Genomic DNA, 23,989 nt, shown 5'->3' on the forward strand with positions numbered 1-23,989 from the left:
TCAAGTATTCTGGACTTTGAAAATAAGTGTCCCTCAAAGTAGAAGTATGGACAGTATCATTGTACTCTTCATTGTTTACTTCTGATGTCTAGACCTTCCTTTTAAGGATTTATTAAAGTTTTATTAATTTTCTTCAATGTAACATACAATACTTTCTACTCAACCATCCAGTATATGTCACCTATGCTATCTGCTCATCTTTACCAACACCCTTCCCACCAAATGAGATCCCACCACCTCCTTATCTGCCTATTCACTGATTCATCACCTCCCATTTTCATTTATTGCTCAGCCTACCTTGATTCACTTTCCAGCCTCTAACACATCAACTAAATCAAAGGTGCAATGTTACACTAATCAACCTATGGATTTTATGGTCTGCTTCCTCCATTATCCTTTACTCTATCATTCTGTTGCATACTAAGTTCCAGTTTCACTTTGATCTTCAGAATTACTTAATGATTATCATCACACATGCCACTTTCTAATTTGATTGAAGAAAAAATCTGAAATTTTAGTAATGAAAATTGTATATATGGAAGATCTAGAACTTTAATGAATTATTTTTAATTCAAGAAATACACTTCAACCCAAAGATAAAACATATCTTCAACTTAAAGTATCTAGGATTTATCATAAATTTAGAAAAAGTTGCCACATCCAAAAACTGTCAGTTCTTTTACTTCAATTTATATTAATGTACTTAAAAATTATTAGGGATAGTTTAATACTTCTGTTACACAGCTGGCAATTAGACAAGACCAGGCAGTAAAATCTTAACAAAATGCTTAACAAGACCACCAAATGTCATTCAGTTTGTTCAGATACTTATACTTGACTCCGTAATAATCAAAATTGCAAATCCAGATACACAGGATACCTCAACCTGTCAAAAGTCCAGAACAACATATCAGAGCTGAGAGTTTCACTCTCTTGCTACAACAGTAATCTAGAGATTCAAAAATCTTTGCTAACTTTTCTTATTCATCCTTTCCCTCTCTCCACATATGTAATTCCTAGAAGAGGAACTCTATTCAAATGCCTTTTAACTCCAGAATCTTTATATACTTTTCATCAATCTGATTTTTGGTAACTTTTTAGTCAATCAGCAATTTCCTTACAGAACCAAATTTATTTTGGACATTTACGCTCAAGCAGCAGGGGTTGCGCTCTGAAGGGTAACTAAAGGAATACTTAAGGTCTTCAAAAGAAAAGAACATCTTTAAAAAGGTTTCAGTTTTAAAACTTTTTGTTCCAAAATAGACAGGATATCAAATAGAAAATACAATTACACTATGTTTAGAGTACTGTATTAGTACAACAACAAAAAAAGTATAAATGAGATGTTTGGTGGACTCACCCGTTCCACTTGATATCAATTTAATTTTAAATGCAACTTCAATTACACAAAAGTCAAACCTGAAAATATTCTGGTCTTTACCTTTCAAAAATCTAAATGTTCTTTTTACTTCTCTGCTCAATAAGAAAAACAGAATTTTGTTATAACTTTACTCAAAATACAATATACAATAAACAATTTTAGGCAGTTTAAAGTACCGATCACTTTGCTGCCCCTCTTACATTACATCCACTGGCATCAGATAAAAAATGACAATAAACTTTTATTTTACAAATTATAACTATGTATTAAGTAAGCACATGTAATGTACAAGCAGCAGCTCATGAGGTGTAAAACTTCACAGTGCATTTTATGTGCTTTGCGGTTTAAATTTCCAAGAGGAAAATCCCTTTACATTATAAAAATCTGAAGACAAATAATTTACATTAAAGCTAATATATTACAATAAATTCAAATAACATGTGCAAGTGATTCTAATCCCCACAAAATAAAGAACAGAGAAAAAAACAACTGTCCTTTCATCGGAATGGGAAAATAACTACTAATGAGTTTTGTCATGGACTAAGCAATCCACATGTGACATGCTACAAATTAATAACCGAAAAAAATATTAATGCAGGTAATATCTGTCATGCAATACCTAACAAGATTCAATCACTTTCCAGACAAAAAAAAAAAAAAATCACTCATAAATCTAAACTTAAGCATTTTCATAATGAAATTTACATCGAATTCAAATAATTTACAAATGATCTAATAAGAAAATGACACAGCATTAATAAAATACTTTAATGCACTCAAAAAATATACACCAAAGACAGTGCTGGATCAATAACTTCAACAAGTCAGGAGCTTAACAAATTAACTTCTGAAATTTTTTCAAGTACTATATAGTATTAAACATAAATGTGGAAAAATAAAACCCCAAGAAACATTAAAAATGTTAATGGCAGTGTGGGAGGTGCTCTCTTAAGCGGAACAATTGTCGTTAAAGATCGGTTAAAAGGTTCCACAAGTTTCAAAACACTTCATTCAGTCAATCGACAAAGTGCCATGCTTAACAACAAAACATATTAGAAAAAGATATAAGATAAACATGTTTCTGTTTATTTGTTATCCATAGGTTAGCATAAACTAATACTGAAATTATCCTCATAGTATGGGACTATACATTGTGACCGGCATAGAAAATGGCAATATGCCATTAGGCTTCTTGATAACCTTGCAACTAAGCATGACAATGCTGGCAATTACAGATGCACGAACCTCACTGTACCTTCTAAGCTTGACCCTACAAGTTGCTAATAAAACTGTAAGGAAATTTTCTAGGAGCAAGTCAGTTCTTAGAATTCCAAAGAATGAACTCAGCGAAAGCCCTGTTGATAACTATCACAAAACCCTATCACAAAAATAAAAGAACGCAGATATGTAACCGTAACAAAATAAAACTTAGAATGAAATGTAATTTTCAAAGTAACTGCAAGCCAAATTTTTACAATGAAGCATCACATGCACCAACTACTTGCATATCATTACTGTCAATATATACATCATAATGACTACATAATTCATACTACTCTCAAGTGTATAAAATTAACTATTCCCATAAAGCTACTTATGTTCGCAACTTGAGACAATAAATACAATAGGTGGAACTATACACTGTCAAAAATGACTGACCCCTGACATATCGGACATATGACTTATCATTGAAGAGTCCTTCTAACGGACTCTGTCTTAGCTTTGTTATTTTTAAATCTAACAACAGGGTACCTTGAGCTGCTCTCCTGCAAGATCTGGAGAGCACCATATGAATTCTATGTACAACATTAAAAACTATAAGTGCAGTGCTCAAGTTTTGTGTCTTTGTGCCCGGGAAGAACGAGTGAAAATATGACCAATAATGGAATCTAAAGCTTGCCTACATGAAATCCAAACCTACTCTGTAATAATAAAAAGGTTTATGGATGCACCATTGTAAAAAAAAAAATTGTCTTAAACATTATTCAGAAAGATTAACCTTTGAACATATCTACATCAACAACAGATTTTCAAAATAAAAAATAAAGAAATTTATCCCAGCTGGATAAAAACAAAAGGAGATCATCTAAATATATCCATTTGGTAAGTTTTTGTAAACAATATCCAACTAATCAAAAATATATGTTCACCAATATTTTACAAGATTTATAAATGATGCTTGGCAGGCGGAGATGGCACCCTACAGCTATACTGTTATCAGGTCATTAGTTCTTCATTAACTGGCGAGGAGATCCACTCGGGCATGATTTGTTTCCCGGTTTTCAGTGACCACTGCAACTATTAGACAAGGAGTTCATTTACATATCACATTTTCAAGTCTCACAACACCATGCTTAATCAAAACATTTCAATAAACTTTCAAGAACAGCCTGTTACACTTTCCACGATGTGCGAGATATTTACGTACACACAAAGTCAACACTTTAAAATACGTCCCAATTCCAGCAAACTTCTCAACCACATTACGAGGCGCCATCTCTCTCTGCCGAGTTGACTAATGAAGCTAAGAGCCAAGCATTCCACTAAATCATCATGATTTGTGGTTGCTGGTCAGCCACGTTAAACCCTCGTATAGTCCATCACCTGTTGTTGCACAACACGGTTGAACATACCAGTTTCGGTCACGAATTCTTGTTAATCCTAATTTTTCTTGTATTTCGTGAGGTTTCATAGCTGGAAAAGAAAATGCACTCTATTATAATTGATAAGACGTACATAGTGCATCCTTGTGGAACAAGGCAAAAGGCCATGAACTTGTGAGGTACACTTCAAAAGAATAATAGAAGTCCATAGCAATGAAAAAGGTTTATTTTCTAATAAATGATTAAACATCCAGTACTACCATTTCATAAAAGAAATATGTCCAACAAAGTTACATAATAATTTGAACACTTACCATCAGGTAAATCCTGTTTATTAGCAAATACAAGAATAATAGCATCTCTCATTTCCCGGTCATTGATAATGCGATGCAATTCTTGCCTTGCTTCGTCAACACGATCTCGATCAGCACAATCCACTACAAAAATGAGACCTTGGGTTCCGGTGTAATAATGCCTCCATAGAGGGCGAATTTTGTCTTGTCCTCCAACATCCTGATTTAAAATAAATAAAAGCTAAAGTTAAAAATACATATTTCCTCCACAATTCCCTAAATTTTCTCTGCACCATTTTTACTTCATTATTTAGCTTAAAAAGCTAAATGCCTGAAGTTAAAGTTCTAAATTCAACAGACAAACTCAGAGATATATAATATGTAATGTACTATGAACATATAGTATTACCAAAATGTTTGGACTTCATGACTTTTACACTTGCCTACTTTAGGATATCCAATATTCACTCAATGACAAATATTACTGGACCACAATTTAGCCCAACAACACTGAAAACCCTAACTCTCACAGGGTTTTTCTAAAGGATTTGTTCACAACTAGGCCTAATCATGCTTCTACATAAAATTTTGTAATTACACAGTAGATACATGTACAGTAAATACACACACACATGCTAAAGGTAACAGTATATATATAAAAAAAAATGATACATTTAACACTATTGATGTAAATATATTGTAAATTCATTTGCAAAATATATATACATATAAAATTTGCCAATGGGATTTTTTTTTCAGCAATTCAAGCTTCTCACTCTTCTCGGTTTTATGCCAGGTTTTTCCTTCATAATGATAAAGCCTTGTAACATGTTTTCTCCAATTTTCTGACTTGGCCTACTTTCTATTTTTATTTATCACTTGTCCAGGTAATTATTTAACCAAGAACCACCCCTTATGGATGTTCCGACCCTTCATGCTGCTCACAGATTTTATAATGAAAAAAGTGGTTTGGGATGGAAAAGAAGGTTCAGACCAGAATAACAATAGAAAGGTGGCAGACTTAGAAAGTGCAGATGATGCTATTTTAATCTGTAAAATACCACAGATTTACAAAACTTTAACAGAATGAATCACATCTAGAGATGGAACTAAATAAATCTAAGAAAAACATTAGTACTGAGGAGAGAGTATGAAAAGGATGAAACAACAGATGGAAAAATGATGAAGCTGAATATTTCGTACACTATATTTAGCAATAATACGTATTAGCCAGTACAGGCTCCCTAAGTAGGAATTTTAGTGAAAGATTAAAGAAGGAATATCATACAATATGCAGGCTGAATTACATCAGGAAATCAAAACTGAAGTTATTAAAAAAACATTATAAACAAATCTAGTACTATCTACAGTATATTACAATACAGACATGACTCTTGGTAGACAATGAAATTAGATCTAAAAGATTTTGCCAATTTGAAAGTAAAGCTTAAGATAAGTACAAGGAGTCAGATGGCAAGATCAAATGAGGATTGATACCATTAGGGAAATTATGAAGTTCCATATGTAGATGAGATAATGATGAAAGGGATAAGGAGATGGCTTGGACATGTCCTTCACACAATCCTGGGAGAACAATATATAAGTGTCAGCTGGGTTCCTGTAGGCACCAGAAGTGTTTTTATGATTCTGACCAACTTGGATAAAAACTATGAGAATGAAGGCTGGAGATTACAAGTATGGTAGTTAGGCGACACACAGACCCGGAAAAGAGAAGAGTGGTGGAATTTCACAGATGTCCTTTGCGTCAAGTGCTATTAGAGGCAAGATGATAAAAGGATATAGAAACAGGTCTATTTGATCTGGAAATAGTAGGTACAAATTTGGCTAATAAAAAAATAATTAATCAAACAGGACACCTTTAAGGGGGCCGGCCGGCTAATGCCCTTTTTTAAGGACAGGACTTTGATATTCATACCACTTAATAAGGTGACTTGGGACATCTCCAAACAGCATATGATTTTCGCCTCTGACCTTCGGTTTTGTGACGCCAGGGCGATTTATCCCGAAAATAACAAGTTTTTCAAAATTCTACTCCTCCCTTGATATTTAATATTAAGACCTGGGATTACTACCATATATAGACCTCATGTAGACCTCCAATCGAATGAAGTGTTTTTTTTTTCTAAAAGTCATTTTTTTGCTAGATATGAATTTTTCAATATGGTTGAAAAAACAAAAAATAAACCCTATAAATCAGGAGAAAAAAATTTATAAAAAAAATACGAAACAAAAATTGGAAAAAAGGGCTTGATTTGATTGTTCTACAATGTCTTTCTGAGTTATATACCAAATTCCAATGTTATAGCTTTAAAACTAAGTGAGAAAATAGATTTTGAAGGTCAATAAGTATAGTTTTGAGATACGGGCGTTCAAAGTTTTCCTTCGTATTTCTATAAAGACAATGTTAATAAATAATGATTATTATGAATGTAGATTTCTTTTTTGTGTATTAATAAACCAAAACTATTTTATTTATCATAATTTAATCATAAATGATGATCCCATTGCTCATATATCGCAGCCTGGGGCACTGCTTGAGGCAAGATGGGGCACTCCTTCCTACGCAATTCTCTCTTTCCCCTTCACTAACTCGGCTTATTACAGCGAATTTTCTTCTTCGGTATGTTAGCGAGATGTTTTCCTTGTATTTTCCTTTTTGGCATGATGAAATTCTTGCCCGAAACAAAGATAAACAAACGTAAAATGGAAGAGAATGACAAGAGGTGAAACTCGAAGGCGTACTCTTTTTTTTTTTTTACAAAGACAATTTAATAAATCATGATTATTATGAATTTCATATTCCATTTTGGGTATTGAAAAACCAAAACTTTGTTATTTATCATGAATGAAGAACTCTTTGATCAAAGATCGTAGCCTTGGGCATAGTGTGACGTGTGCTGTCAAGCAAGACGGGGGCGTTACTAAGCAACCCTCCCCTCTCTCTTCACTAACTACACATATATTATGATATTCTGTAATAATACTTGAGCGGTTTTTCTTCGTCTGTATGTTAGCGAGATGTTTTCCTTGTCTTTTCCTCATTGGCATGATGAAATTCTTGCCGAAACATACATAAACATACGTAAAAGCGGGCGAATGGCAGAGGTGAAATAGAACGTGTAGACTACTTGAAGTCTGTGATCGCACTAAATCAGGACTGGACTTGGTAGCTTGAGCCTGAAGTCTCCTTCTCGACTCGGGGAATGTCTACAGATGCCATTTCTCCCAATTTCTTTGACAATAATTATCAAAATTTATGATAATAGAAGAAATATTGCATTTTCTTGTACGGATCAATGTTTTAGGCTTATTGAGTTACGATAACTAATTACCCTGTAACTACGAAAGTAAGAGAAATTTTGACGAAATATTTCGTATGCGTATTCTCAATTGCCATATGAAGCTCCATGAATTTTTTCATGACTTTGCATGTTTCGCCCTATACCACCATATATAGGGGTTCCGGCCGGCCCCCTTAACACCAAGTACTTTTTGTAATGTAACTAATGGTTATAATAAGCCTTTACTATCTTGGAATGATTCACTTTCCAGCTTGTATGTATTACACAATCTTAAAACACCTGAAAGTGCAATTAGTTAAGAATTTATAATTTTTTTGAATATTTTTTCTACACCAAGTGTAGAAGATACGCAAATGCACCAAGTGCATTTGCGTATCTTCCTCTTTGCATTGATAATTTTTTTTTTTCTTAAATTGGCCAACCTTAAAGTTTGCCCAGTCTGGGGTTGTGCATGATAGTATACTAATAGCCTGTCCCTTAAGGGTTAAAAGGAAGAGTACGAGAGAAATCTACCGAGAGAGTTAGAAAGTCCAAAAATCATTCCCTCTGAGGCTACTCAGGCTCTACAGGAGTCCTTGAGCAATTCCTGTGCAGCACTCTAAAATTCATTCAATACTTTTCTTAGCCTTGACAAATGGATAGTAAATGCATCTGAATTAAGTCAAACTTGAAGAAACACAGGACACCACTTAAACCTGAGGGCCCTGAAAGGACTACGTAGTAGAAGGCTGGTCGTTCCCAAATTCCACAGCTACTGGCATACGTACTTGTGGATATGATGACAACTCCATGGCCAGAACTTGTCCTCCCTCAACCTTCAATCCCCAAAAAATTGTCCTTCCCTGGGATAAACTAGAGAACAAATACTATTTTGTTCTTTTCTGCCCAAAGAAGACATCCTTCTACTTTGATTTAGCTTCTGACCATATGTCTGGGTTCTAGAAACCCTTTAAGATAGCTAAGCTCGAGTTCTTATGGATAAACCCACCACGAATCTCCAAAAGTCTTTCCACCACCCTAACACAACTGTGAGGTTTGCTGGGTGTAATGTTGACCATTCCATGGTAGTATATTATAAGTCAGTGTCACAACACCTGTCTTAACTCTGAGTTATGAGACGGAAGAGAAAAATAAAAGCAAAAATCTGAATGGAGGCTTAACAATAAAATTGTTGCCTGGCAGTTTTGGCAACCCTTCCACCTCCTACAAAAACTGGTGACAATGACTGTCCTTGATTACTTGAAGATTGATGAACATTTGCTGTAAGTTGCAAATCTGTTATGCCAAGACCACACTGTAATTGTGCCTGATTATTCTGACATTCTCCAGCGAGACCATGTGTCCTAACAAAGAAAGCCATTACATTGAAGGAAGCTTCCTTAAATGGTTTGGTTTGTATGGTGTTTTTACGTTGCATGGAACCAGTGGTTATTCAGCAACGGGACCAACGGCTTTACGTGACTTCTTAACCACGTCAAGTGAACTTTTATCACCAGAAATACTCATCTCTCACTCCTCAATGGAATGGCCGAGAATCGAACCCACGACCACCAAGGTGAGAAGCAAACACCAAACCAACCACGCCACTGAAGCACTGCTTCCTTAAAGGACTCAAATCTTTGAAAAGATAAGAGGAAAAAAAAAAAAAAAGTATCAACTCTTCTACCTACAGAAAAGCTTGAAAATGTGTCTACCCTATTCCCCCGATAGGGAACTGACCGAGCAGAAGTTAGGGATGTTTACTGAAAATCATGATGCACAGAGACTGAGGCACACAAAGCAACAGATCCTTGGACTTCAGACTATCAACAGAGTTGGCCAACTTGAACCAGTTACTTAGAAAAAGAGTTCTTGCTCCTAAAAGACGACACCATCCCTCTGTGGGCAACAAATTCCTCATGAATGCTTGAGGTGCTATACATGAACAAACAAAACTTCTTGAACATGAATACTGTCTCTGCAAATAAACATCGAAGGAACTTCCTCAACTAAGGATCTACTGTATTGGTATGTGGAAAATACATCCTGCATGTCCACCAAATCATCTAATTGTTCTTCTGGAAAGTCGCTATAACCGTGTTGGGAAAAAAACATGACAAATGGAGAGACAAAGTTGTTGTCTTGATAATTCCCACACTGGGCACCAATTGCCGGGTGTTTATGGCACTAGGATAAAATTAATAAAATCCTGGTGAATATCAACATCTGCTCCATTGCCTTCTCTTAATTACAACATCCTACTGAAGAACAGGATACACCTGCTAGACAAGGTACAGAGGAGACAATGCTGGTGGAGAACTTATAAGGAATTATAACTCCTTCAGTACCTCCACTACCCAAATCTCTGTTCTTAAGTCTCTCCAAACATGCCAGAAGGCCTGCAATTGGCCAGCTACTGGAACCAGAAAGCTAAACAGATTCCAAAAGTATAAAAAGACCATGAGAGAACAACATACAAGGGCCCTAAAGAAAAAAAAGTTAGGCCTTTTCACCCCTGAGAGATAAACCAAGAAATCCTCTATTATTCTGCACCAATATATCCTCCCTTAACACCTCAAACAGTCAAACTTAAATGGTGTCCCGAAGGTGAAATCAAAACAACTGCCACCAGATGTAAAGGAGAAACCTTGACAACACATAGGAGCATGAAAACATTCACCTACTGCATCACATAAATGGCCTTGACCACAACACACTGGAGCATGAAAACATTCACCTACAGCATTATAAATGGCCTTGATCACAGAAGTAAAAAACTCAAAAGACTCCTCCGAACTAAAAGTCCTGCTAGTGCCATAAACATTTTATGCTAGCACCACAAAACTCTAAGCTGGCACCACAATACTTTAACCTGAAACAACAAAACTCTCTAAACCTGGCATAGAGAAGAGGCAATCATATTAAGCAAATGTTCAGTAAAAGAAAACTTAAACAATCTAAGCAGACACCTAAACAAAAAATTCTATCCCAGCATTCCCAAGCACTTTGTCAGTCACAAGATTACATTTCTTCAAAGGAATCCCACTGGCAAAGAAAATAGAATCTTTGACCAAAGATGGTTTAGCACCCAATTCTTAAGAGCAGCTCTTGACTTAAAAAAAAAAAAAACAATAGGAAGACAAAAGAAAAGCTGTAATACTTAAAAGTTTGTGCCATGGCATGGGAAAACTTACACAACCCCACTCTAATTGCGCTTGGGTTTCCTTAAATACTTAATGGGTGGCAAAATGGTCATGCTTGAACATGAGACCTATTCTCTACAGGGCCTCTTTCATCCACTACATAAGGATAAAGGCAAGCACAATGCTCCAGCCAATGCTTAAAACCAAAGGAGATTTCTCTGATTCAAACTCTTCTTCTGCCATAGAAGGAGTTGGGGACAACAGCAATTGACTACCTGCCCAGAATCAGACTTGATAAATGGGGAGGCTGAGGGAAACACAATCTGAAGCGGCTCATCCAAGTCAAACCAAGTTGGCTGAGCAAAAGACAAAGCACCACGAGGCATGAAAGAAAATGGGAAAGGTTGGGGTAGGAGGGAAGAGGAGTGACAGCGACGCCTCTCCCCTGTCCAAAGTGACTTAACAGACTTACGAGCATTCCCAGACTACACACCTTGGAAAATAAAGCACCTAGAATAACATCTAGCATGGAAATAACAGAAGATTCTGGAACTACAGAATTGTTAAGAAAAATATCAAAAGGCAGAAGGAAGAGACTCGCCTATAGCCAAAGAAACAGTATAAGAACAAACAGATGCATTTTGAGGAAGAACTAACAAGGATTTATTTTGTTTGTTTGTTTGTTGGTATGGTGTTTTTATGTTGCATGAAACCAGTGGTTATTCAGCAACGGGACCAACGGCTTTACGTGACTTCCGAACCACGTCGGGAGTGAACTTCTATCACCAGAAATACACAAGGATTTAGTGTGAGCAGGCAGATGAAGATGGTTTAACAGTCAATGGAGTCAATGAAACACCATATATTAACAGCTTTGTCTATACCTATACATTAATTTGTTCTAACAACTTCATACTAAATGCTGATGACAGTAAGGTTGAATTATGGTGAAAGAATTAAAGTTTACCACAATCAGTCAGCTAAAGCATTAAAGACGACAAAGAGCATGAAAAATGAGAGGCAGGTGAAACACACAAAAAAGAAAAATATGATAAGCAAAGATCAATTGTGTCTCCAGTAGATCAATAGCAGAAAGGGCTTAAAGAACAACAAATGACTGAAATCTCAGGAGGAAGAGGCTATTCTTATATAATTAGCTTTACTCCCAACAAGGCCAAAAGACACTCCACAACACTGTGTCTGTCTCAAACATGAAGCCCATATAAATGGAAGACCACACATTTAGACAGAGGAAGAGAAGAGTTCTTACTGTAAATTCCTAGGGTATGGATTGTCCTCTGATCCCTGTGGCAATAAAGGCTAGAAGTCTTTAGCTGTGTAAACAAACAGGAATGTACTGCTTGGCGAACTGCTTCTTGTCACTGCGAAGGTTGATTCAGGGAGTATCTCTTCTGTTTACCCTGGAAGCAGAGCTACCAGGGAGGCTAAGTCTTCTATGTTCACTCTAAATCGTGGTTAACAACTACTAGTTGAACACTTTCGAATTAAGAGAGAATATAAGACAAAAAAGTGCTGTATTTGTCTGACCAATCATTCTGAATAATCACAGTGGTCCATGCATTAATTGCGACGAAACTGAAGACTTTGAGACTTCTGTTGTACCGTGGGGTAAACAGTTGTTTGAGATTACACTGGCCTTATACAAGCCAGCACGGGCTCTTGCTCATAGAGTAGCCCATAGAGGGTAAATAGAAAGACAATGCTGAATCTAATGAGACATAACTCTGTCTGATGATTCTCACAATGGTAATTGAGGAGTTCAAAACAGGAACCATAAGCAAGAATCTAAAGCCAACCAGAGACATTCATCTGTAATGGTTGGGCAGAGATTTGAGCTAGGTGTTAACGGTCGACAGAGGAAAAACAAACTAGGACGAACAAGATCTCAGTGAGCAGCAAGGCACCCAACTAGACTCCATTCGTCTTATATAGCTATCAAGTGCACAACAGATACACTCGAGCAACTGCAAGTTAATCAAAACATGATGGACAGCAATCTTCTTGTTTAGTGATAATGTCCAACCTGTGGTATTGTCGCCAAACAAAACCGCTCGACGTCTTAAAGTCCCAATCAGAAACTTCTGGGGGGCACGAAAGGCTGTCCTAAGTTTCAGGTTATTATGAGCAACTATGGTTACAATAAGGTATTATTTGTATTGGTCACACACTAGGGCTAGCTTACCAATGTGCAACTATCACTCAAACAGTACAATTGATAACAAACACCTGCTGCAAGAAAATACACGTATATTCGTAGGCTACTGGTGATAGAACGCCCACCTAATTCTTCTTCGCTTCGATAGAGAAAAAGAATGACTGGAGGCAGATATCCTTATTTCCTAATGAAGAGAGCGAACAAGATGCTATCCCAAAGGATGGTTTCTATGGTAATAACAGGCCACTGAAGATGACTAGTCTCTACTGAACTGGTTTGTCCCACAAACGAGCGTACGTCCAGTGATATCCCAAGATAGAACCAGAAACATAGGCACTCAAATCCGAACTCTGGGGCGTACACTCTTATAGTTATTATTTTCTCATCCATCACGGTGTAACCCAAGAAGTAGGTGCAAGAAAAGGCAAGAAACACCATAAAATTTAAGAAAGAACTCGTAGCAAAGTATTGGAGGAAGTTACATGCCAATCTCTGAGAAAATGCTTACAACAAGTGCTGCTGTTAGTCCATTTATGGCCAGCAGAGGCTGGTTTGAAAAATTCTGAAAACAAATGGGCATACATAATGTGCGTACTTCAGGGCTTAAGGACACGTTTGCAAAGTGGAATGATGTACACATTTTGTGGAGAATTATCAGCCTAACAATGTTGTAATCCATGTCTCCAACATTTTTAATGACAATGCTGTGTTAAACTTCAGGCAATATTTAAAGAAACGCCAGAAACTCGTGTCTGGACAGTTTTGTTCTGTGACAGGGGTCTAGTAACTCTCAAGCTGGTCCTAGCACCAGTAAAAAACGTAGAGGGGAAGTAACCTCAGATAGTGCCAGTAAAAAACGAAGAGGGGAAGTAACCTCAGAGTGTGCCAGTAAAAAACAAAGAAGTATGTAACCCCATATCAGTCCTTGATGCCTGAAGTCCTTCTGGAGGGAGATTCCCCTTCCAAACAATTACCTCTCCTCCTCCCTCTCCCCTCCTCTCCATCTTCCATACACTAACAGGTAAGAGTGATGTTAAATGTTCATGTACTCACTTCATTAGTCATTTATATTTCTTACTGATTTATGAAAAACTGTGTTTATTCCCTATAACATGTATTACTAAAATATATTTTTGAGGGTCCGGAATACATTAATTCACTGCATTATTCCTTCTGGGAATTATTGTTTCGGTTTTTATACGTTTCAGATTTCGTGGGAGGTTCTGGAACGGATTATGTACGAAAACCGAGGTTCCATGTACTTTGCCATTTGCCTCAAGAATGAGGCTTCTAAGACCTACATATCTAAAATCCTCCATCTCTGATGAAAATACTTTTCAGACTGGAATAAATACTAATATGTGACATGGCCCAAAGCCTTAAAAAATTAGAAACAAACAAGTATGTAGGTATTAAAGTTTCCAAATACCTATGACAATGTGTGTTGACTTGTAACCATAACTAAAATGGCAGAGCTCAACATACAAGACTTTCAGAAGAAGGTTCAGTACAGAATAATTAGTGTTTACAGTGATAGGATAGCAGGTAACGAACTTTTACTTACTGATATACAGCACAAACCACATTCACATACTTTTGTACAAAATCAATATAAAACATAAACTTACCCAAACATTAAATTTGACATTCTTGTATGCAACAGTCTCTACATTAAATCCAACTGTCGGTATCGTGGTTACGGAATGACCCAGTTTTAACTTGTATAGAATTGTTGTCTTTCCTGCCGCATCAAGCCCCAACATCAAAATTCGTATCTCCTTATTGCCAAAGATCTTGCTCAATAATTTGCCCATTCTGCCTCACCCTGTCAAGATAAAAAGTCAAAATTCAAACCTGGTTAAATTTCTAAATAAAAAAAAAATAGTTTATTGTAAAAAATATTGTTTAATAACTACAGCAGACCCCCTGTATTCACAGGGGATGAGTACCAGATTCACTGCAAATAGCTAAAATCCACACATACTTAAGACCCTTCTAAAAATGCTAAGAACTGCCTATTTTGATAATTATAAAAAAAACCTAAATGCTTATATCCAAGTATTTTAATAGTTTTATCAAAAAGTGCATTTAGCCATGAAAATTATATGACAATACAATGATTTGTTAATAATTCTCAGTGAAAAATACTGCGAATACGCAAATTCTCCACAAATAATGGGTTTACATAGTCCGTGGAAAAATCTGCGAATAGGAGGGAAGTCCCCCAACAGCGGGGGTCGACTGTATGCAAATCACCGAATATTCCAGTATTTTGAGATAACAGTAAACTGAATATCAATTCTCAAGGAACTGCAATTGAATAATGAACTGGTAAATCTTTGAAACTATGCATTGCTCAATAACGCTGCATATAACTAGTTCCTAAGTACCGAGGCAAAATCATTACTTAGACATGTACTATTATTGCAGTAATACAATACATACCATATTAGGTAAACAAAACAGGCCATTCTGTGTGCATTATTGTTAACAACCCACTACAAATCAACAGGTGACTTTTACAAGAAATGTGAAATCAAAATAAAATCAAATAATTGTGGGTGAATTTTAATGAAAAACAAGAAAAACTTCCAGATGTATAATTAAAATAAAATATAGCATAGCACAAGTTTGGCGACATGGAAACAAGAACCCAAACAAGTGATGTGTTTATCGTGGTGGCAGCAATTAGAAAATGCATTTGGCGGCTCTGTGACAAATCTCTAAAATAACCCTTGACCTGTAGCGGAAGCCAGACACCTCCAGCAACGTCATTCATCACGCCCAGCAGAAGTGGTGTTTAAATTAATTACCGCCCAAATATGGGACGTCGTCATTAGTCACCAACCAATGAAGAATACCAGAAAGCAGCGACAGAAAAAACTGCATACTAAGGAGGAGACATTTCTTTGAAGAAATGTTGACAGAAGAGGAAGAAAAGTCCAACAGCATTCAGAGGGTGGGTGCGGTTTGTGCGCCTTACCAGCCGTGGGTAGGGAAGGCTTCAAACATCGACACGTCGTCATATTACGACATTTTGCCTCAAGTAAACAATAGTAGAGCCGTACAACCCTCAATACTAACCAATCTTGTATGTCTAAAAGTGTACATAGATATAGTTTGTGTTAATTAAATAAAGCAAGAGAAACTGCGCTATGTCTTTCTAGCCCCCTGAGGCTACAAGAAACAAGAGTATCTACAATATACTATTAAAAGACAAAAACAAAGAAATAAAAGAAAAGTAATAAAAGGCATTACACTTGTAACAAGAATAAAACTACAGGCAGTCCCCTGGTTACAACGGGGGTTCTGTTCTTGAGACTCGTTGTAAGCCGAAAATCGTCATAAGCCAGAACATCGTCAAAAATCCTATGAAAACCTTACTTTTAATGCTTTGGGTTCATTCCAAACTATGTAAACTGCATTCTTATTGAATTTTTCATTAAAAAAAATAGAAAAAACCTTCAAATATTGATTATTTTGCATTTTTGGTGTCATATTTCTTGTGCCAGATGAGCGTTGTAGGTGTCGTAACCCTGGAAATAATTTCTGATGAATATAATTGAAAAGCGCCTTAACCTCGCAACGTTGTAAGCCGAACCCGTCGTAACCCGGGGACTGCCTGTATATTACCACTGCCGATACTCTGGATTCTTTAGTCTCAGGAGGCTATAAAGACAGCGTAATTTCTCTGGCTTCATTTAACACAAACTATACATACACTTTTAAACACAAGTTTGGTTAGTACGTACATGTATCGAGGGTTGTACAGCTCTACTATCGTCTATTTAAGGGGAAGCATAATATGACGACGTGTCGATGTCTGAAGCCTTTGCTACCTACGGCTGGTAATGCACACAACCGCACCCTCTGAGTGTTGTTTGGATTCTCTCCTCCTCTGCTTCTTCTGTCAACATTTCTTCACAGAAATGTCTCCTCCTTCTTAGTAAGCGGTCTTTTCTGTCACCGCCTTCTGGTTTTCCTTATTGGTTGGTGACTAATGATGACGTCCCATTTTTGGACAGTAATTAATTTAAACTCCTCCTTTGGTGGGCACGAATGACGACCTCGCTGGAAGCGTATGGCTTCCGGGCCAGGTCAAAGGTTATTCCAGAGCTTTATCGCAGAACCGCTAAATGCATTTTTAATTGCCGCTAGCACAATATGCACATCACTTGTTTGGGTTATTGTCGTCGCCGGAAGTTTGGCTTCTGCTGGCAGGTCAAGGGTTAAATCAAGAGCTTTATCGTAAAGTAACCAATGCATTTTTTTTAATTGCCGTTAGCCAGATAAACACCTCCGCTTGTTTCACGCAACCCTCTATTCTGTTATTTTACTCTCTTATTCTTTTCCTCTTTGTGTACCCTATTTTCCCTAAACTAATATTACACTAATAATAAACAATTACATTTTGTAAAAGTGAAACATTTAGAAAATAAATCATACCATAACATTACTTCGGATATACAGTACGTAAAGCCATTCATACAGCATGGAATTACTGTACAGCAAGTATATTCATAGTACAGTAACAGGCTTCCAAGTGCAAATGTTTGTCTTCATATTTATTATTCGTATTAGTTATCAGGAAGGACAGGAATTTAAATTTTTTTTTCTCTGGCCATGCTCTAGACTATGCTGGCTTATATAAAAAGTTTCAAATTCTAAAACAATGGTCATGCACAAATTAAACCGAGTATCAAAATTTTTCAAAGTAATATTAACACACATAAAAAATACGTGTTAATGTCATAAAAACTAATGAAACTAGTTGGAATATGCTTTACTTCTGTAAGTGCCCAATCCATGACAATTGTGGGACAACAGTTATGGCTCAACATTACATTAAGATGTACTACTGTTAATGAAACGACTATAAACAACTTCTCTTATGCCAACGATATGGTTCTGATTTCCCATCAGTGCAAGGTCTCCAACAACTCATTAACACATGCTGCCAATATGCAGAGGAATTTTATATCCTATACAACAAAAACAAGACCCAGTGCATGTTGCTGCTCCTGAGATCACTTAATTATATTGCAGAACTACAAATTTTCCTCAGAAATCATCGGCTGGAATTTGTGCATGAATTACCGTACTTGGGTCACATTATCACGGACGACCTAAAAGATACAGCAGACATAGAACAGAGGTGTCATAAACTATGTGCGACTGGCAACATGATTGCAAGGAGGTTTGTCTTCTATCACCAAGACTTGAAACTGCTGCTCTTCCACTCATATTGCTACAGTATCTATGGGTTCTCCCTGTAGACGAACTACACCCGAGAGACCATGAGACGTATCATTGTTGTTCACAATGACATTTTGAGAAGCCTCACCAACACTCCTCGCTACCACTCCGCCACACAGATGTTCACAGAAAACCACCTGGACAATTTAAAAATCCCTGTAAGGCAAACAATGTCCAGTCTGATCACCCAACTACTAAACAGCAGTAATTTGCTCATACATAGCATCTTAAGTAGCGAGGCAAGAAGATCATCTAAATTGTGCGGAAGATGGGAAAATGAGGAGTGTTCCTTAAATGACTTAATCTCTGTTTTTGCAGTGTCATCCACAGAATCTGTCATTATTATTATATTGCTACGATTATTATAACTGTTATTTTCCCTTTTTCATTACTGCATGCTATCATTATTATCAGTAAAGTTTTGCTACATTCAATTTTTCTACTTTGCCTTCTGGGCCTGACTACTGTGAACACCTAAGGTTCCTAGCTGGAATTTAATTATATACAATCTACTCTATATGTTATATAAAATCTTTAATTTTTTCTTTTTATAACTATCCACAATGTTATTACAGTTATTACCATTATTTTGATTGACATCTTTTATACTCAGCAAGACTGGATATAGCTGATTAATAATTTTTTTTTATCATGTTATCTTATAGATCTCGATTGTGTACGTTATTGTCTATTCTTTGTATATTCCATGTATGTGGCCTTGGGCTGAAAATAAAATTTATAATTATTATGCATATAAAATCCAATGTTAGTTAATATATTAGTCATTTTAAAACTATGTCTTCGAACATCTATATTTTAAACAGCTGCTTCCATGTTCTCAGAGAAAAGAACAAACATTATAAAACTTCTAGTTTCTTACTTCAATGAGAAATAACTATTTATTAAAATGTTTCAAGATAGTTTCAAAAACAAACTGGGCAATTATAGATACATATAACAAAGAAAAATGGATCTAATCCATAATTTAGTGAAAACTAACCTTGAGAAAATGCTTCTGCTTAACCTAAACTACTGGGCTCTTAAGGCTAAGTAATCAGCTTTATACACTCAACTATTGAAAATCTTTAGGAGCCTGTCAGAACTTCTTTTGACATAAACAATGCTGGTTACAGAATCTGGCAATCAGCTATCACTGGGTTATCTACAAAAGTTGTAAACTGAAGCAGGAAACCATGTCATAATATTACTTGTTCTTCAGTTCTAAATGGATTTTGTCAAACAGCATGTGATTCCAAGCAACCAAAAAGAAAAATACGGCAAAAACAGAGGGTGCACTCACAGCTAAACCAGCATTTGATAAACAGGTAGTTTCATAAGATATATACATTAAATCTTGCCAAACCACACTTAAATGTTTTATTTTATATTACATACTAAAGATATCAAGCGTACTAAAAACAAAAAAGTCAGGGCTTGTGAAGTATTTCTGCATTAATTAAAATGAGCATTTCAACATCAATAGCACTTTTTGACATTAAATTCATTGGCCACTGCTACTCTAAGAAAACTGATGCAACAATTTTTTGTGGATCAATTTTCATTTTAATGACAGTAGCCGACACAAAAAAAGTATGTATGCTAGCAATGTCTGAAATGACTTGTGCAACTTTTTGTCGTGGGAAGGAAAAAATATTGCTTACCTAAAATATTTCAACACTCAGTTCCCTTAAGTGCATTGGGCTATATAAACACACTCCTTACATCTGTCCGAGTTAAAATAAAAATAACACTAAGGCAACCGAGACAAAATCTTGTGTAAATTAACTGCTTCAAACAATAACCTAAGTAAAGTAGTGCATATATATTAACGAAACAAAATGTTCAAGATATAAGAAGGCATAAACAAATACTAAAATAAACTAAGTACGGATCAATAGTCAATGAAATGGATACAAGAAAATACTTAAAACAACAAATAAGCATGCAACTAGCTGTTCTAGTGCTGAATGTTTTACTTAACGATGCTCTATAAATAAAATTAAGAATTACATATACCCATGTTTAAAATTAAGAATTACACATACCCATGTTTATAATCTAGTACAGAGCAGATACCACAAAAAAAAAATTAAAAAATGAAAAATCCATACACATTGCTACAATCACTGCTACTGGGTTATTCTTGAAGCAAGACCAGAACAGCCTACACAATGCTTTAAACAGCAATGAACCCTTGTTTTCAGGCATGTCGAACAACGTCACTCCTAGTTTTTAAGACAAGACAAACATCAAACTCATACAAAACAATTTAAAGGCCAATGGAATTCAGATGAAGATTATTAAACCTCAAGGTAATTAGGCTATTCATGAGGTTGCTTCAAGACTTAAGAATATACGATAATATACGATATGAGATTATCAAATATACAAGGGAATCTCAAGACCTAACCACTCAATACGGAAGACCAACCAATTCATAAAGCATTTCCAAATGGAAACTTGGGGCAATTTCATATATAGTAAATCATACAGTTTGTATACATTCGTGAGCAGCTCAAAAACTGCTAATGCCAGTACGTATATGCAAAACCTAATAAGACTAAAAGCTACCAGCTCATTGGTGAAAACCATTAAATGCAACCACTTGCAAAAATAACCTTTTTACTATTTCACTTCAGTAAATTTGTCTAAACAACCAACCAGTATAACACCTCACTAGTGGACTATGCTAAATATAGTATAGGCCTAGCAAATAATCTCAAATTACTCTGTTAAGCTATTGTAGGCTTATCAGAGTAATTTTAAATACAAACTGGTTTACCTAATCCTGTTTACACTGATAACATTTCTTCAGAAATACACAAAATGGTTTTAACCCGATAAATATTCCTTCCTATTGTTTCTTTGAGAGAATGAAACATTCTGGTCTTTATCTGTAACAAAACACTTTTGTCTGTATTCTGCTTCATACTTTCCTGGCAGACCCATCCCCAAAACTAAAAATAAATTTCCAGCAATAAAAATAAAATTGAAACATGAAATTAAACATGAAAACTAAGTATAATGCACCCAGAATAACCTACTGCACATGGGAGAAGAGAAAAAATGGGAGTGGCTGCAAAATTATCCCAAGCAATTTTAATTCATAACATATCATACCTATATGATGGCTGGTTAAAAATTTGCAATGCGTTAGAAATTTATCATTTTAAGGAAGGGCAATATCGTTTAACGAAATCTTTTTTCTGAAAACTGAAATGGGTTTATTGGTGAGATAACAAACAGTAAACTTCTCAATATTCTTTGTTCAAAAAATTTCATTAAAAACAAACATCTTCAAGCATCACTCTTCCTTAGATTTACCTAACAAATTTGAGTAACTAGGCAAACCTGCCTAAAGTCTTTTCAACAAACACGGCCTATGCTACAACTAAGGTAAAATCAAACACAAAAACACAAGCTAAACGCTATAAATGAAGACGCCAAACAGCAGAAACCAGGCCGCAACAGTATTCTCCAGTTATTCCCAAACTAGATTCACTTGCACTGTTGATAACGATAATCTTAACGTAAGTTTGGTCTACATTATAATAGGTTTACCTTAAGAACCACGCACTAAACTGAACCAAAGCCTACAACCCTGAGGTAGGTCTAACCTAAGGGTCTACAAATGAAGCTAGGCCTAGCTAGCCTACAGATTGACGCTAAGCATAGCAATCCTATAGATTATGTGTCCTAATTATCCTTGATCGTTAAAACCCTAAGCACATTGAAAACTGCTCAAATACGTACAAAGGCTAACACTCTTTCAAAACTGAACTAGTGAGTAGGCCTACACCCTTTGAAAATGAGTGAGTTGGCCTACACCCTTTCGATACGAGTGAGTAGGCCTACACCCTTTCAAAATGAGTGAGTAGGCCTACACACTTTTAAAACTAGACTGAGTAGGCCTACACCCTTTCAAAACCAGACTAATGAGTAAGTCTACACCCTTTCAAAATTAGACGAGCGAGCAGGCCTACACCCTTTCAAAACTAAGCTAGTGAGTTGGCCAAACCCCTTTCAAAACGAGTGAGTAAGCCGACGCCTTTCAAAACGTGAGAGTTGGCCTTAACACACTTTCAAAACTAGACTAAATAGGGTATGGGCTCCTACACCCTTTCAAAGGCTAGACTAATGAGTAAGTCTACAACCCTATCAAAATTAGACGAGCGAGCAGGCCTACACCCTTTCAAAACTAAGCTAGTGAGTTGGCCAAACCCCTTTCAAAACGAGTGAGTAAGCCTACACCCTTTTAAATCTAGTGAGCTGGCCTACACCCTTTCAAACCTATACTAGAGTAGGCCTACACCCTTTCGAAACTAGTGAGTTGGCCTACACCCTTCCAAAACTAGTAGACTAGCGAGTAGGCCTACACCCATTTAAAACCCTACACTCTTTGAAAACGAGCGCGAGTCCTACATCCTTTCAAAACTAATGAGTAGGCCTACACCCTTTCAAAACTAGCGAGTAGTCCTACACTTTCAAAACTAGCGAGTAGGCCTACAGACCCATTCAAAACCCTACCACCCTTTGAAAACGAGCGAGAATCCTACATCCTTTCAAAACAAGACTAAAGAGTACACCTACACCCTTAAAACTAGCGAGTAGGCCTACACCCTTTCAAAACTGAATGAAGGCCAGGTGCATAGACCTACTTAGAACAACTAGCTATACTAGCCTAGTCCACAGACTTAGGTAGGCCCATTCAATACTGAAATAGGTAGGTATAGGCTAGCTAGCCTGGTGCATAAGAGGCCTATAGGCTCGAAAACTATAAACCGATCCCTAGACTTAAAAACTGAACAAGTGCAGACCTACGCCTAGTGCATAGGCCTACGCCCACTCGAGACTTAACTGGGGGCTAAGGTAAATTATGGGGGAGGAGGAGAATAACGACAGTGTGCCCCTACTAGTAGGTATAACAATCTGTCCGCCCAGACACCCACCACAGGGAAAGTCTAAAACGAAAGCTGTATAACGCCCAAGGGGCAACCCCCAGCAGGATTCGAAACCCCCTGACGAAACCGAGCCCCCCCTGCTGGTCCCCCCTTTTTAAATCAAAGAAATTTCGCCCAAAAAGGATCAATGACAAGGGAAAGCGAAAGCCGACAGCGAGAAATAGAGAGAGAGAGAGAGAGTGGGAAAGAGAGAGAGAGAGAGAGACAGGCTTCGAAGCCTTACCTTAACATGTAGCAGATGATTTATAGGGGAGAGTTAGGGAAAAATGTCCGAAATCCGGCGGTGGAATTGGATGTCTCGGCGATATTTAGTCTCCTTTCGACTTCTTCCTCATCATCATCATCATCCCGTTGGTGTCAGAGCGGTTGGAGGGGCCTCTCTCTCTCTCTCTCTCTCTCTCTCTCTCTCCTTCTCACTCTCTCTCTCTCACTCACTCTACTCCTCCTCCTCCCAAAAGTTAAATCATAAACAAAGTAGTTCCCCGACCCTAAGCTGGGCGATTTCCCTCTCACGCTCCTCGTTTCAGGGTCTAGGGGCACTCCTCGGGCATCCCTGGAGGGCAATGCGAATTGTAGGGACGTGGCGACACTCCTGACGAAGGAGAACCGTTGGAAATTTGACGTATAATATATCCTTCCGCTCGTCGCCACTAACCGGGTCAAAAGACGAACACGATGCACAACCAACCATTCACTCCTCTCTACTCCCCCTTCCCCTGCCCCTCCCTACCCCACAATGATACCCCTACCCCCACACCGGTGGTACCACCACCACAGCCGCTGCTACGGCTACGACCACCACTATCACCTGTCACCTCCTCCTCCACCGCCTCCTTCTTTCCTTTTTCGCATTTAACGGCATTCCCTCGCTATG

At 36.9% G+C, this 23,989-nt stretch overlaps 1 protein-coding gene across 2 annotated transcripts; it reads right to left on the bottom strand.

Annotated features, from left to right (window-relative positions):
• Positions 1 to 1,495: 1,495 nt before the first annotated feature.
• Positions 1,496 to 23,810, bottom strand: LOC135195816 (ADP-ribosylation factor 6). Of its 2 annotated transcripts, none has more exons than XM_064222304.1 (4): positions 23,603 to 23,810; positions 14,527 to 14,723; positions 4,299 to 4,497; positions 1,496 to 4,075 (listed from the first exon to the last, which is right to left on the bottom strand). In XM_064222304.1, exons 2-4 carry the CDS (start codon positions 14,710 to 14,712, stop codon positions 3,933 to 3,935), a joined length of 528 nt encoding a protein of 175 aa, XP_064078374.1. In that variant the 5' UTR covers positions 14,713 to 14,723; positions 23,603 to 23,810; the 3' UTR covers positions 1,496 to 3,932. The 2 variants fall into 2 exon arrangements, with proteins under 2 accessions (XP_064078374.1, XP_064078373.1); XM_064222303.1 differs by having other exon boundaries at positions 23,339 to 23,807.
• Positions 23,811 to 23,989: the final 179 nt, after the last annotated feature.

This window comes from Macrobrachium nipponense, chromosome 16, assembly GCF_015104395.2.
Source record: "Macrobrachium nipponense isolate FS-2020 chromosome 16, ASM1510439v2, whole genome shotgun sequence".
Classification (NCBI taxonomy): domain Eukaryota; kingdom Metazoa; phylum Arthropoda; class Malacostraca; order Decapoda; family Palaemonidae; genus Macrobrachium; species Macrobrachium nipponense.

What these genes read in the sequence shown, in the direction of transcription:
- LOC135195816 (XM_064222304.1), bottom strand. Translation starts at nt 14,712, where the DNA reads ATGGGCAAATTATTGAGCAAGATCTTTGGCAATAAGGAGATACGAATT. An exon ending in ATGTCAAATTTAATGTTTGG is followed by an intron (nt 4,498 to 14,526) that starts GTAAGTTTATGT and finishes ATTTTAAATCAG; the next exon opens with GATGTTGGAGGACAAGACAA. An exon ending in TAAACAGGATTTACCTGATG is followed by an intron (nt 4,076 to 4,298) that starts GTAAGTGTTCAA and finishes TTTCTTTTCCAG; the next exon opens with CTATGAAACCTCACGAAATA.